At 38.7% G+C, this 12,729-nt stretch overlaps 2 protein-coding genes across 6 annotated transcripts; one reads left to right on the top strand and one right to left on the bottom strand.

Moving 5' to 3' along the window:
- Nucleotides 1–6,398: 6,398 nt before the first annotated feature.
- On the top strand, nucleotides 6,399–8,444 carry LOC124218235 (INO80 complex subunit C). Of its 4 annotated transcripts, none has more exons than XM_069135170.1 (5): nucleotides 6,399–6,530; nucleotides 6,895–7,086; nucleotides 7,189–7,256; nucleotides 7,354–7,607; nucleotides 8,012–8,444. In XM_069135170.1, the coding sequence occupies exons 2-4, from the start codon at nucleotides 6,909–6,911 to the stop codon at nucleotides 7,483–7,485; spliced, it is 378 nt and encodes a 125-aa protein (XP_068991271.1). In that variant the 5' UTR covers nucleotides 6,399–6,530; nucleotides 6,895–6,908; the 3' UTR covers nucleotides 7,486–7,607; nucleotides 8,012–8,444. The 4 variants fall into 4 exon arrangements, with proteins under 4 accessions (XP_068991271.1, XP_068991268.1, XP_068991269.1 ...); XM_069135167.1 differs by having other exon boundaries at nucleotides 6,406–6,594; XM_069135168.1 differs by having other exon boundaries at nucleotides 6,406–6,594; nucleotides 7,354–7,614; nucleotides 8,019–8,444.
- A 240-nt stretch (nucleotides 8,445–8,684) lies between these two features.
- Nucleotides 8,685–12,221, bottom strand: p23. 2 transcript variants are annotated; one of them, XM_046624758.2, is made up of 3 exons: nucleotides 12,062–12,221; nucleotides 10,873–11,263; nucleotides 8,685–8,995 (listed from the first exon to the last, which is right to left on the bottom strand). In XM_046624758.2, the coding sequence occupies exons 1-3, from the start codon at nucleotides 12,118–12,120 to the stop codon at nucleotides 8,867–8,869; spliced, it is 579 nt and encodes a 192-aa protein (XP_046480714.1). In that variant the 5' UTR covers nucleotides 12,121–12,221; the 3' UTR covers nucleotides 8,685–8,866. The 2 variants fall into 2 exon arrangements, with proteins under 2 accessions (XP_046480714.1, XP_046480713.1); XM_046624757.2 differs by having other exon boundaries at nucleotides 11,993–12,205.
- Nucleotides 12,222–12,729: the final 508 nt, after the last annotated feature.

The raw sequence follows: 12,729 nt of genomic DNA, 5'->3' as shown, positions 1-12,729 counted from the left end.
GACCCAACTACCGAACCCTTTATTCTCCAAAATTATAAATTGACGGTAGAAATTGCGAACTTCTCGATGACTAAAACCAATTGCTAGAGAGTTACACACTAGAAATTCATTTTTTGGTAACTTCAGATCCAAGGATTAAACAGATACAACCAAAGAAGGTCAATAACTGGTGCACTTACCGTATTCCGTACGGAAAACACGGAAGTACCAGTCGAAGCCCTAAGGTTAGAATGAGCTCGGCCTTCGTATGACAGGGGACTCGGTGTTGGCCTGAATACGGAAAAAAAATGGTGAAAAAGAGAGGGAAAAAGGCACACGAAATATTAGATCGACTTTACCTCCCCGCAGTGCGTAATTTTGGCATACCTATTTCGAATTTTGAACCGATGTTCCACATCAGAGTCTAACAACCGCATGAAAAATCGAAATATTTTATCAAGTTGAATGTATTTCAATTTTTGATGAAAATTTTCTTCTCAAAACTCATTATCGACCAGACAAAAGGCAGGGAGATGAACTTATGTACACAAATTTTCATTATTTGATAGCATCCTCGAATCATGTACCAGATTTACTTCTGGGAAAGTGAAATTTATATCATCGTTTTCAACGTTCGGAGATTCAGTATTGATTTGATATCGAGGGACGCTGTCTCCATCAATAGCATTGCGTTACGTCCCAGCACTTACGTTATTACAATTATTCCGTATTTATGCGGACCCTGTCAACTCATGTCTCGACACGTGTCTTTCCTCACGATACGTTCCTCAACGTAGCGTCCGTACGACATTCTCTGTCCTCTATGTTATTTTCATATGACAGTACGAACGTGTTAGGGTGGCCGTTGTCGCTCGATAAGTTATATCCTTTTTGGGTCAAGATCGGCGGTCGTCAATCGCACCAAGTACAATGAAAACATGAACGCGCGCGACCCGACGCACTATGTTTAACCGCGAGGAGATCCCTACAAGTTTCACAGCGGCATGGATGTTTGAAGAAAAAGAAAATTTTTTCTCTCTCCAACTTAGACTTACCACCCATGGAGTTCTTATACTTCTCGAGAATCAACGGAACCACACATCTGGAAAACCATCGGCTCATTCTGCTACGTTGAATATGGTTATGGTCGTACCCTTTCAGTCTCTGTCACATACAGTCGTTGTCATCAACGGTTGATTGGGATACTTGGAATTACTCGGCTCAATTGCAGAGCCGACTGGAATTCGCACTTGTGTGGGAACGCGGGAGCTGCGAAGTTGAAGTTTATTGATAAATTGTTCGCTGATTAATGTACATTCAATTATATGTTACGAGGTACTTACGGACTTGATAATTTATCAGATTGATTTGTTGCTTTTATTTCACACATGAATGCAGCGACTCAAAAAGATTCGTCGGACGTAACCTCGTACGTGGACACATAATTCACGGGGATACAACTTTACAGAATAACATGAGAGCTTTGCTGTCAAATTGCATATTCAATCACAATGTGAAGAAATAGTGTGACTAAGAATAATGCAACGATACGAAACGATGTCCCACCAAACCGAATCCGTCGAGATATTCGAAGAAGTCTCACGCCAAATGGACGCCGCAGGAGCTCGAAGGGAATAGCAACCATCTACTTCTCCGTAATTCTTCGACGCCGTTCAATATCGCGTATCGGAAGATCTTCCCAATCGACAAAGATTCGAAACTTTCCATTAAGACCTAGATCAAAATGTTATCGGTGCCCGAAGAGCAGCAACGTGATAACTTGTAGAAAGCTTCGCCTACAGTATCTTGGCGGCGATTTGACTCCGCGAATATTGAACGCGACATCGAATAATATCGTTTTCATTTTGTTGAGACGTTGCCACGGCCCCAACTAACGATAAGTCACGCTGGTTACAAGTAGCCCAATGAAATGCTGTACTCGTGCTCAACTGCCTTAGTGTATTCGGAGTAAGCTTGTAATCTGAGATCACGTTCTAATGGTTTTTTTCTTCAAAAACGAAGTTTACACCATAGAACAGGTTTTGATCAATTCACAATAACTGTATCTTCTGTTTTACTTAATTGCAATTCGCTTTCTGATGAATTCGATTGTTTGTCCTCCAAGTCTCTGGAGCGCTTTGGTGATTTTCATCGATTAGAATGTAGACGAGCTTGTAAACCTTCAAGATTTTCGATTGATTCTGAAAATTTGGAGTCGCCTTTCTCATCATTTTATATTACATTACGCAAACTGTAGAATTATATATCTAATATTCTCGACTCTTTCGAAACATTATATAATCTCCGATTGTTACACACCGACATTTCTTACACGTACTGGGTCATTTAGTCGTCGCGGAACACGAGTATGACCGACGCAACCGATTCACCCGGGTCTCACGATCTGCAACGATTCGGCCGATCAGCCACTTTTATAAAAGTATTCGAAGGATTTGTGCACAAACGTGTGTGATGTGGGCGAAGTCTGGATGAAATTTGCTGCAAAATTTACCAAGATTTCTACTATACTTGACGCTCTTTATAGTGGTTCTGATTATTCGTTTATTCTATGGTTTCCAGTGTATTCTACGTTCCAGCTATTGCGATCACACGAACCAAAGTTGCATTCGATCTTTCATATACCTATTATGTTTTACTGAAAAAGATCTCCACAATACACCTGCCAGATTCCAAAGTCTCAATGAGCAATACCTCCTTAAAAACTTGATTTGTTTGCTTTTCGCATTATATCTCATATTAGGTATAACGATTTAATCACGTAAAGTGAAAAAGGGGAACAACGGACGAATCAAATTTTCGTCGCCTGGCTGCTGGGTGTAAATCACTAGACGGACTGGCGCATACGCAGAAGATGGTGTACATATCTTGATGCAACAAAAGCATTGCGATCCTGCGGATTATCTGCTTCCGTATTCACACGCCGAAAATAGCGAGAAGCGTCGCGATATACGAGAAAGTGGTCGATAACCCCTGGAATAAAGAATGAAAATCAGAAGGTTGAGCTAGTTTGTGAAAAAGTGAAAATTGTATTACAGGCTCGTCATGTACGTACAACTCCAAACGTTTCCAGGTTCAAGGCAGGAAGCAGGCCGTCGACTTTGATTATGGCTGGATCATTGGCCCTTTTCATCATAATCAATACCGAGCTATGCACTCTAGGCGATTTGCCTATCCACTGGCCATGTAAAACGGATTCCGTTACGCCTTGGCTCTACGGGAGAAATTGAATGCTACCAACGATTCTAATGACTTGCGAAGGTGCAAGTGATAACAACACATCGATCATTTGAGTGAGCTAAGAATATGGTACGCAAGATTTTTTGATGATTTTTGAAGTACGGTAGAAAAATTGAAACAAAATATTCCATAAGTATCCAAGGTTGTCATGCCCCAATAAAATGACCGAAGGTGAGCTATCCTGTTTATTATTACTATCATTATCACGATCATTTTCGTTGTCGTTATTGTTACCATTGTTATCATCATTGCTACATATGTGCCAAACGATCTGCCGCAGAGCACAATTGGCCAAGTGGTGCAATTGGCTGATCGTTGGAATTTTTCAGTTCACACGTGTCCAAGTATTTCATCCAATATTGCGAATTGGTTTCCTTCGAAGAACTTTGCAATTGGATTCTTCGATCGCAATCCGCGGATCACCAAACTTCACAATTCAGCTGAGCATCAGCGCTAGTTTAGAGTTTAAATGAATATCACCAAGGTTGTTCCGTGTGATTTCTGTATCCTTATAATGATTACCTGATTCGTATACGCGCTACCCAATGCTCAATAACCACAAACTGGTAATCCAGTACGTTCTTCGATGCGTACCGACTCACACGTATGCGGCATTCGGTTGAAATGTGTCCGAAGAAACTATCAGCAACAGGGTACCGAAAAGTTAGAAGAGAAACTGAACAGAATAATGAAAAATTAGCCAAACAACGGGCTAATTGGTGGATTCGGACCTCCGGTTCGCCTAACAATAGCTCACCATCAGGTGAAATTTCTCGTCCAATAAAGACGTTATGAATGAACCAAACGACCAGATATTTAATTATTTCATTTCTAATGCTAATTATGTCACATTTAGGACAAATTGTTGGTAAAGTAGAGGCCCTGGAACCCCTGGACATCCGAAATTCCGAGAGGGGGCATTGTAGCGAGTATATAGTGAATAAGATATTTCAGGCTTCTTGTCTTTTTATCATTTTTCGAGTTCCAATGGCATCAAGCAGTAAAGTCGGCAATGACTTCGAGGAAATTGCGGAGTGACGGAATAGCGACGCTTTCGAAGGAAGATTTTGTTCGGTTGAGGTAAGTAGGGAATAACGTTTATTTTAATTCAAGTTGTCAGGTTCAGATTTCAGTCCACTCGCGGTAGCGTCGAAGCTCCGAGTCGGGTGATATTGACAACGCCGTCTGTTTGATACTCGTGTTCGATATTCGTCTGAAGGCCGCATGAAGTCGAGGCTCTACCTCGGCTTCGTGCTGCTAGTCAGACTCGCAGTGCGCAAAACGCTCGTTCGGCCTCTTGTATCGAAATATACTAGTTTCGAGCACAAATAATGGGAAGTTCAAAGGCTGGCTCACAGTCAGCCCAAATCCGCTTTTTATTATTGGTTTACATGAAAATAGTTGATTGTAATGATTTATTCTGTACTAATGTCGTATAAAAATGGTTAAAAACTGAAATCAATCAATAATTATGTAGCTAAATTAACAAGTAACAACGAAGAATGGTCTGAATAATAAAATCAGATAATGAAGAAAAAATATCTTGCACGTCGAGTCAAGGCGGAAACCGGGTTCTTTCAATGATGCCGTATGAAAGATCGGGAAAAGTACACATATATTCTTTATTTACTCAATCAAATACGAAACGGTGATTCTCGGTTTTTTTTTGGATCCGGAGATAACCAACGTAGCTTCTTAAAATTTCGTGTGTATTTTAACTCACATTTAGACAGTACTAGAAAAATTTTTTATCATCATTTGTCGCAAACGGCGAAGTTATTAGCTGACCATTGAAGCGCGCCGTTGGAATCTCGAGTTGGCAGAAAAGATGGAGTGCGTAATTGTTGTCTGAAATGTAAAAACTAAAATTACTTTTAATCGACATGTATTTTCATCATCGATGAACTAAAAAAACCCCGAAAAAACTGTTAAATCGCATTCATTTTCGCTCAGAATTTTCTTTGTAAAAATCGTTACTTTGTACGTTCGAGCTCGACAATTAATATGATATCACGGTTTGTTGGGTTGTTTTGGTACATCGATAATAAAATGATGTCAGAATTAAAAATAAGTTTAGTTTCTACATTTCAGACAAGAATTATGCACTCTATTTTTCCTGCCGATCCAGGCTCAAGTAGCGAAGCTCTTCGATGGTCAGCCGTCGACTAAAGATATATTCTTCAGTTAACGGGTCAGCTAATGATACTGCCATTTTGCGACAGTTGGATGATAAAAACTTTTGCTCATACCTTTTAAATGTGTGTTAAATTACACCAGAAGTTTTTAGAACCTTCGTTCTTTCTCTCCCTATCAAAAAAAAATCGCCGACAATCACCTTTCTAGGCCTCTAAATTAGACACTGCGTTCAATACTGTCTCATATACGGAGCATCCCATTACATCTCCATCAAAATTAGCGCATCCGTGATGTGTTACAGTTACTCTGAATTTTTTTCCGTACGAACACTTTTCGAAAGACAACATTGCTTCTTTACCCAACGTAGGTACATCACTTGCGACTAGCTAAAACAGCGTTTCGATTCTAAGCCTACGAAAATTTAAGATCGAGAGAGCAAAAGAAAAGTTGTTGGAATAATTACGAATATTAATATTGTGGAATACATCGAGCGCGTGTCGAAAAGAATCCCATTTCGAAATGAATAATTATTCTAATTTCCTATTATAAACGTATTATTGTAGATAATCTAGTTTGTTTCCTGGAAAATTCTAGAATTTACAGTATGCATCACGTATTAATCGTAAATGGATCATATATATTAATAGCGTACATGGACCGCATATACATATATACTTTTTGGTCTCTGCATCATTATGACATCTGATCTATCATTATTTATCATCCATGTATACATACTTTTCCCAGGTGCCTATACTTTAATTAAATCACGTTTTTGCTACGAATTTTGGAAGAAATTGATTCTCATTATTCATTTCTTGAATCGCTGACGATTCAGTAACGTTGTAAGTCGGTAAGTACGCACAAGCTAAATATTGACTTGGACGTACCATTACGACGACTGTGTCACTCGGAAGGTTATTGCAGCCAACATCATATTGTGATCGGTAACCCTCTGATGCTCTGCAATAAGTTCCCAACTCTGCCGCTGGATCACCGCAGAGGGCGCAAGCGCGCGACGAATTTCAGTTGTCACTGGTCACACCAAAGCCCACAAGGTTAACTGGCTTTATAGTCTTCAGTCAACGACGAATTTAACCGAATTTACGGATTGCCATTTTCTTACAGGCGAGCGTAAATTTGAAATTTACAATCTGGTAAATACAATTCGATTGCCAATCCCAGATTCATCATTTCAAGCTTAATAATACCGATATAAAGGTATAGTATACTTACCTACGAATCGAAAATTTGTAACCTTATTCCGTAATGCATTTGGCATGTAACTTCTATACATACATAACCTTTAATTCAACCTGTTATTTTGAGATGTGCAAAGTTCTCACTTTCGTTCAAAGTACGTTTGTCATTGGTAACAATACCGAAATGTTCAGAAACTTGAGTTTGGTGTTTAATCAGGTCTGACGAATTCCGTACTTTGCATTCGCTTATCACACTCACAAAAATCAGGCAATTTTTTTTACCATCAATCAGTTGACCTCTGCTTCCTGCAATCTGCAGATAAATTTGGGAACATGGTGAATGAGGAGATTGTGGAATTGAGCAAAAAACCGCAACCGGTTTTCAAGGATCCAACATTCCAACAAAAATTTCGCCCCATAAGCAGTTCGGGTAAAAAAAGAATCTGGCGATCCCTGAAGCAGGTGCTTGCTCAAGAGCGATCATTACCTTGGTCTCCGGAAGTTGTTCTCTGTAAGTAAATACAGCAAGTTATATATCTCTGTTATAATATTCAAATCAATTATTAAACTGAAACTCAAACTTGTGTGTAACCATATATGTTATCACTTTCAGATAGCTCAATCAACGCACCGCCCAGTTTCAAACCTGCCAAAAAATATTCAGACATATCTGGCCTTCCTGTAAGTATTCGTTACCTAGTAGGTTGAATGATTATTTTTATTAATTAGATTCGTGCACTCTATATTCTATATAAACCTTTGTTATATTTATTTTCAGTCAAGATACACAGATCCACAGACAAAGTTGCATTTTGCTACCGCTGAAGAATATGCAACTGTACGAAGTCTACCAATGGACATCACAGCTGGATATTTAGCATTGCGAGGCGCATCTAGCATTGTAGGCTAAACATGGTTTAGTTAATAAAAAAAAAAACAAACTATTATAATATTTTAAGTATAATTATTCACGCAAACATACTGCGTCAGGCTGTGAAACTCATCATTGTAATTATAATTAAAGTCAAGGTACAGTACAGTACCCGTCAAACTTCTTGGCCATCGCGCGAGGTGGTGGGGGAAAGTTTGCGCATCGTACACGTACGTGCAAAAATAATATGGATAGTATCCGTCAAACTTCTTGGACAAACGACCTTGAATGCGCAAAAACGAAAAATAGGTCTCTTTGGTGGTGCGGTGCGGGACGCGGAGGCGGGGCGCGCTCTGATTGGTTGGTCAGTTGACGCTTGCCTCCAGCGCATCGTTAACGTCCCGCTGGTCTCTTGTGTACACTCGCGTTCAGTGATTATATTAGCTAACGCAATCATGAAAAATTGTGTTTTTCATTGATATATTATTTTTGCACGTAAGTGTACGATGCGCAAACTTTCCCCCACCACCTCGCGCGATGGCCAAGAAGTTTGACGGGTACTGTATAATCAGTGTGAGTTTAAGGTTTACAAAATACATTTATAGCTCTGAAATCAGTTATGACACCTGCCATGAAACTCATCTCTGTAAATGAATTTATTACAGTTCTATATTGAATATTTTGTTACAAATTTTATACATTGAATTTTAGGCAGTGGTCGTTGGTACAGCAATTTATCTTCTATTGTACGCAATGTTGTTGGAAGTTTTTAATATCGATGAAATGGTTACGTATGTACTTCATAACCTGCTTTGGTATAAACTATTTTTTACATATACAAGAAAACAACTTCCTTGTTATTCACTTATGTGAATAATCAAATAAATCGTTCATGTATCAGTTTTCTTTTTCTTAACGTAGTGTGAGCAGGCATTTCACACATGTGGAGATCTAGCCTCGACAGTTTTTATCAAATAAACAGACTGTTTTTTTTTCCATTTATTGGTTTTCTTTATATTCTTCTTAATATTTTACACATTTAATTCATTCATTGTTAAAAAAAAAGCTTTTGCATTATAACTTAGTTTACGAGCTAAAGACTAAGGGATGGGTAGTGGTGGGGGAGGTCGAAAACTGTACGGCTGCTCGTCGTTTACCAGCAACATTATTTTTTTTTTATAAGATGTTATTATATATTTTTTCTTCTTTTCAAGTTTTCGGTCTTTCGCGCACCGCGCTTAGCTAAAAGTTAGGTATTACGTTGTTGGCCATTGATTCTAAAATTGCAAAAAGCATTCGCAATGGAATTTTTTTTTTTTTCCTAAACAAGACGGCCATGCGAAAGTTTCCGCCTGTAAAGAACACCTGTTTTAGCTCACAATTCTTTCCGAGAGGGTAAGTTGATTTTTTTCAAACAATTTCATTCCAAATCTGGCATATCATCGTCATCACTGTCTGGACCATCGGCGTCATCTCCCATGTCATCTAAATCGTCAAAACTTGGCTTGCGGTCTCCAGAACCACCCAAACCTCCCATTTGGCGCATCATCTGTAAAATGAAGAAGCAAAAAAAAATATGGACTTTCTGTATTAGAGCGCTCAATGAGAAACTTTGCAAAACTTCAACTCTGGCAAAAATAATTTTTAACTTTTAGAGGGCTGGCATTTTGTCCTTGAAATTCAATATTATTTAGAGGTATGATTTATGTATATAAATAGTCAACACATCAGGTGGAGGTTCCGAGTTATCTGCTGACTCCTAAAAGAGCCGGGTAGGCCTTTTAAAGGTAAAAAATATGAAATAAGTTTTAAGGTGTAACTTTACAGTGGGTACTTTGCCAATAAGATTTAATAACGAAATACTATAACTGTATCCAAACGCGAATGAAAAGATGTTTTTGTAACACCTGCATGGGAAGTTTGACTTTGTGCACTGTGGCGGATGTGCGAAGTACCCCATTCCTCACAGTTCAGAAACTGTTGGGAAATATCACACAACTGTTAGGAACTCGTATTTTCCTAACAGTTTTCTGAGCTAAACTAGTACAACTAGTGCCATTTGACGCGATCGACTCGTGACTACAGTTTCGTCGGCTGTGTTGCAGTAACACATCTACATTAACATTAGACCACGTTTACAATTGTCTCAAGTCGAACTTCCCATTACAGGTGTTACAAAAATTATCATGTGTCATAAATACGGGTTTCATTGCTGCACTCGCCTTCGGCTCGAGCAACAAACTTCACGCTCGTCAGGTATCGCCAACTTCACGCACTCGTATCGCAATATACTATTACATTATTTTTTATGGTAAGTTCGACGGATTATATTATGCTTTTTGTCATTCGGCAATGCAGTATGCTCAACATTAAGCTATGTAAATGAAACAAAAAAGATGTATTGAAGTCTTATTGAGTTGAAAATCCTGAAGCTTGAAACATTTCTTTGTTACATACAATAGCGTTAAGTTCACGTGAAATCTCAAAATACATTTAATTAAATTGTTTAAACGAGATACCGATTATTTTAAGAATATGAAGCTATAAATCCAAGTTTCTTCTATTTAAATAGCTACCGACAATTGTAGATAAAGAATATCACATATATACTCGTTTTTTTTAACACAGGCATGAAAAAGTCACTTTTTGACGCCTGTTTTCGATCTGTAAAGTGTCACTTTGTACCGCTAACCTCAGAATAGAATACAAAGACTTTATACGGCAGTTTCGATCCCCAGTTCTAAGTGTGCATCTCAGAACTGGCATATAGACTTTATACAGCAGTTCCGACTTCTGTTGCACGATCCGAGGTGTAGATTTCAACAGACGGCAAAGGGACTTATCATGTTTTGCCAGAAAAAAACATTGTGCGGGGTGCACCCGTAAAGTATTTTTGGCTCGTATAATGATTTCATTACTCGCTTTTGGCTAGCTTTTACCTTGTAATGAAATTTACTCGTTCATTATCCTTGCCGTAAAAACACCAACTTTACGGGCATGCCACATAAAGTACTATTTACTTCTGAGAGAATCTTAGTTTAAAGCTGCTTTCTTGGATGAAATTTGTTGTTTGACGCCTGACTGGTCATCACAATGCCAAAGATTATACTCCGCCATCAATATCATTCACAAAGAGAATCGACAAACTTATACTCTATGCTCAGTTAATGCACACTTATAAATTTGAAAAACATTCTATTTTATTTTGTTGTATCATGGGATAATTTAGAAAGAGATTTATGGAATCTAGTGGGTTGTGAAATTTTTAAAATACAGTTGAAACGACATATTTGAAGGATGGAAAAATACACAATTGTTTTCCACAAACCACCCTCGTGTACAGTTTATCAATTTTCATGTGAAAAGACTAAACATTACGACTCTTTTCATGAAAATGAATTAATTAAGCAGATCAATCAATGTTACCTCTTCCAAGTCACGGTTTCCGCCACCACCACCGCCGAAGGATGCTTCATCTTCGCTATCGTCTTCATCTTGCCATTTGTTGAAGTCACTTTTCAGCCAGTGATACTTTTGTTTGTCTTTCGTCAGGTGTGGCCAGTATGGTCCAAGAGTCTTTTTTGTAAGGACCAATTCGAAATTCCTGCCCTTTGGAGTTTGGATTGTCTTTTCTGGGTCGATTTCTTTGTACAAATTGATTGTTACCTCGTGCGCCTTACGTTCAGTGCCGCCAATACCATAGAAATATATTTTATCGGGCTCAACTTTGATTGTGGGATCTTTACAGTCCTCCAGACATATAGTAACGTACACTACGTTACTTCTTTGCGCCCACATCACCGGCGGAGGTGTCACCCTGAGAATAAACAAGGACAGCAAGAATTCGTAAATATCAAGTAAAACGTAAAAAAAAATTCTTGGTTATGAACATGACGTTTCGAGCCGCGATATGAATGAGCTAGATATTCGAATTACGAAAAAATGTGACTGGTTTATTGAACTCGTGGTATTCAAAACGTGGTCATGGGGAAGGAAAATAATGGCAAGTCATAATACGCCGGAAGTGCGAATGGCGATTGATGTATCGACAAAGGGCAGTATTTTTTTTTATGGCGCCGTAAATTATCCAGGGTAGACACTGAGAGCGAGCAATCGAATAACGAGGGGCTGCTGATAAGAAGCCAGATTTATCAGTAGAGAAAACATTTCCGTACTCTCGTGTTACACGATTACGAGCATGAGCCGCATCAAGCCGCTTGGGAATTCGAAGCGTCTCGAGAGGTCGAGAGGGTGTTTTATACGGTTGGCATGACGTCGATTACAGGAATAGATAATAGTTTATTCGATAATTTAATAAGGGAGCCCTCCCGAGGTAAATATTGTCGGTTAGAACTAGTTTTCTAGAAATTTCGAGAATCAATAAAACCATTTCACAACATGGCGGCGTTTCGAAAGCCTGCAGGGCGGCAGGCGTATTTTTACAATCAATTTAGCACGAATAATATACCGGACGGTGAGCCAGGTTTCGACACAAAATCCAACTCTACATTTTGAACTAGGCTTAAGTCAATTATTAGCTACTTACTGTCCCTCTTGAGTCATTTTGTAGCTGCTTTTTTCAGCGAAAAGAAACAAACGTGCAAGACTTACGTACCGCGCCGCACAACTAACTCGAGAAATGTTTTCGATATTCAATCTTCGAGGTGTATTCATATCGACAGGACAATAGAGCGTCGGCCATTATTATTGGGCAAATCTCGAAACTTAAAACGTATAATAATGCCTGTCACACCGCAGAACAAAGAATCCCGTTGATGGAATAACTCTAAAAGTATCCCTCGCTTCGCAATTGTTAGCGGCGAGCAAAAAGTGGACAGGTTAAAAATATATTTTTATCGCCGTACGATCATCAATGTATTCGTGGTTCGATGTCTCGATACGAGAGAAGATCGATTTTCATCCGAATCGAAATCGATTTCGAGATAATCGAAGGATACGCTCAGCCCGGGGAATTCAAAGTGGAAAAATGATGCAACGCATATTGAACGTGGTCGTAATAGTATCTTGATGCGAAAACCGGCATTTCGATAAAGATGGATGTTGACTGCTATTGCGGTTTATAGGTAAGCACAGGTTACCACATTGGATATTATTTAATCGATTATGCTAAATAGTTCTCATCGTCATATACTCACAGAATCGTTATGTAAAGAAAATCGGATGAATCGTTTCATCGTGACTGAGTCAGAAAGACATCAATTATAATATAACTGAATCATTTTCGAATTACCCAGCGTTTGTAATGATACATATTGTCAGTTT

Source organism: Neodiprion pinetum, chromosome 4 (assembly GCF_021155775.2).
Source record: "Neodiprion pinetum isolate iyNeoPine1 chromosome 4, iyNeoPine1.2, whole genome shotgun sequence".
Classification (NCBI taxonomy): Eukaryota; Metazoa; Arthropoda; class Insecta; order Hymenoptera; family Diprionidae; genus Neodiprion; species Neodiprion pinetum.
Note: the sequence above shows the minus strand (reverse complement) of the source record. Positions and strands in the feature narration are given on the sequence as shown.

What these genes read in the sequence shown, in the direction of transcription:
- p23 (XM_046624757.2), bottom strand. Translation starts at nt 12,120, where the DNA reads ATGAATACACCTCGAAGATTGAATATCGAAAACATTTCTCGAGTTAGT. An exon ending in AAAATGACTCAAGAGGGACA is followed by an intron (nt 11,264 to 11,992) that starts GTAAGTAGCTAA and finishes GTTTATTCTCAG; the next exon opens with GGTGACACCTCCGCCGGTGA. An exon ending in GAAACCGTGACTTGGAAGAG is followed by an intron (nt 8,996 to 10,872) that starts GTAACATTGATT and finishes TTCATTTTACAG; the next exon opens with ATGATGCGCCAAATGGGAGG.
- LOC124218235 (XM_069135170.1), top strand. Translation starts at nt 6,909, where the DNA reads ATGGTGAATGAGGAGATTGTGGAATTGAGCAAAAAACCGCAACCGGTT. An exon ending in GTCTCCGGAAGTTGTTCTCT is followed by an intron (nt 7,087 to 7,188) that starts GTAAGTAAATAC and finishes TATCACTTTCAG; the next exon opens with ATAGCTCAATCAACGCACCG. An exon ending in CAGACATATCTGGCCTTCCT is followed by an intron (nt 7,257 to 7,353) that starts GTAAGTATTCGT and finishes ATTTATTTTCAG; the next exon opens with TCAAGATACACAGATCCACA.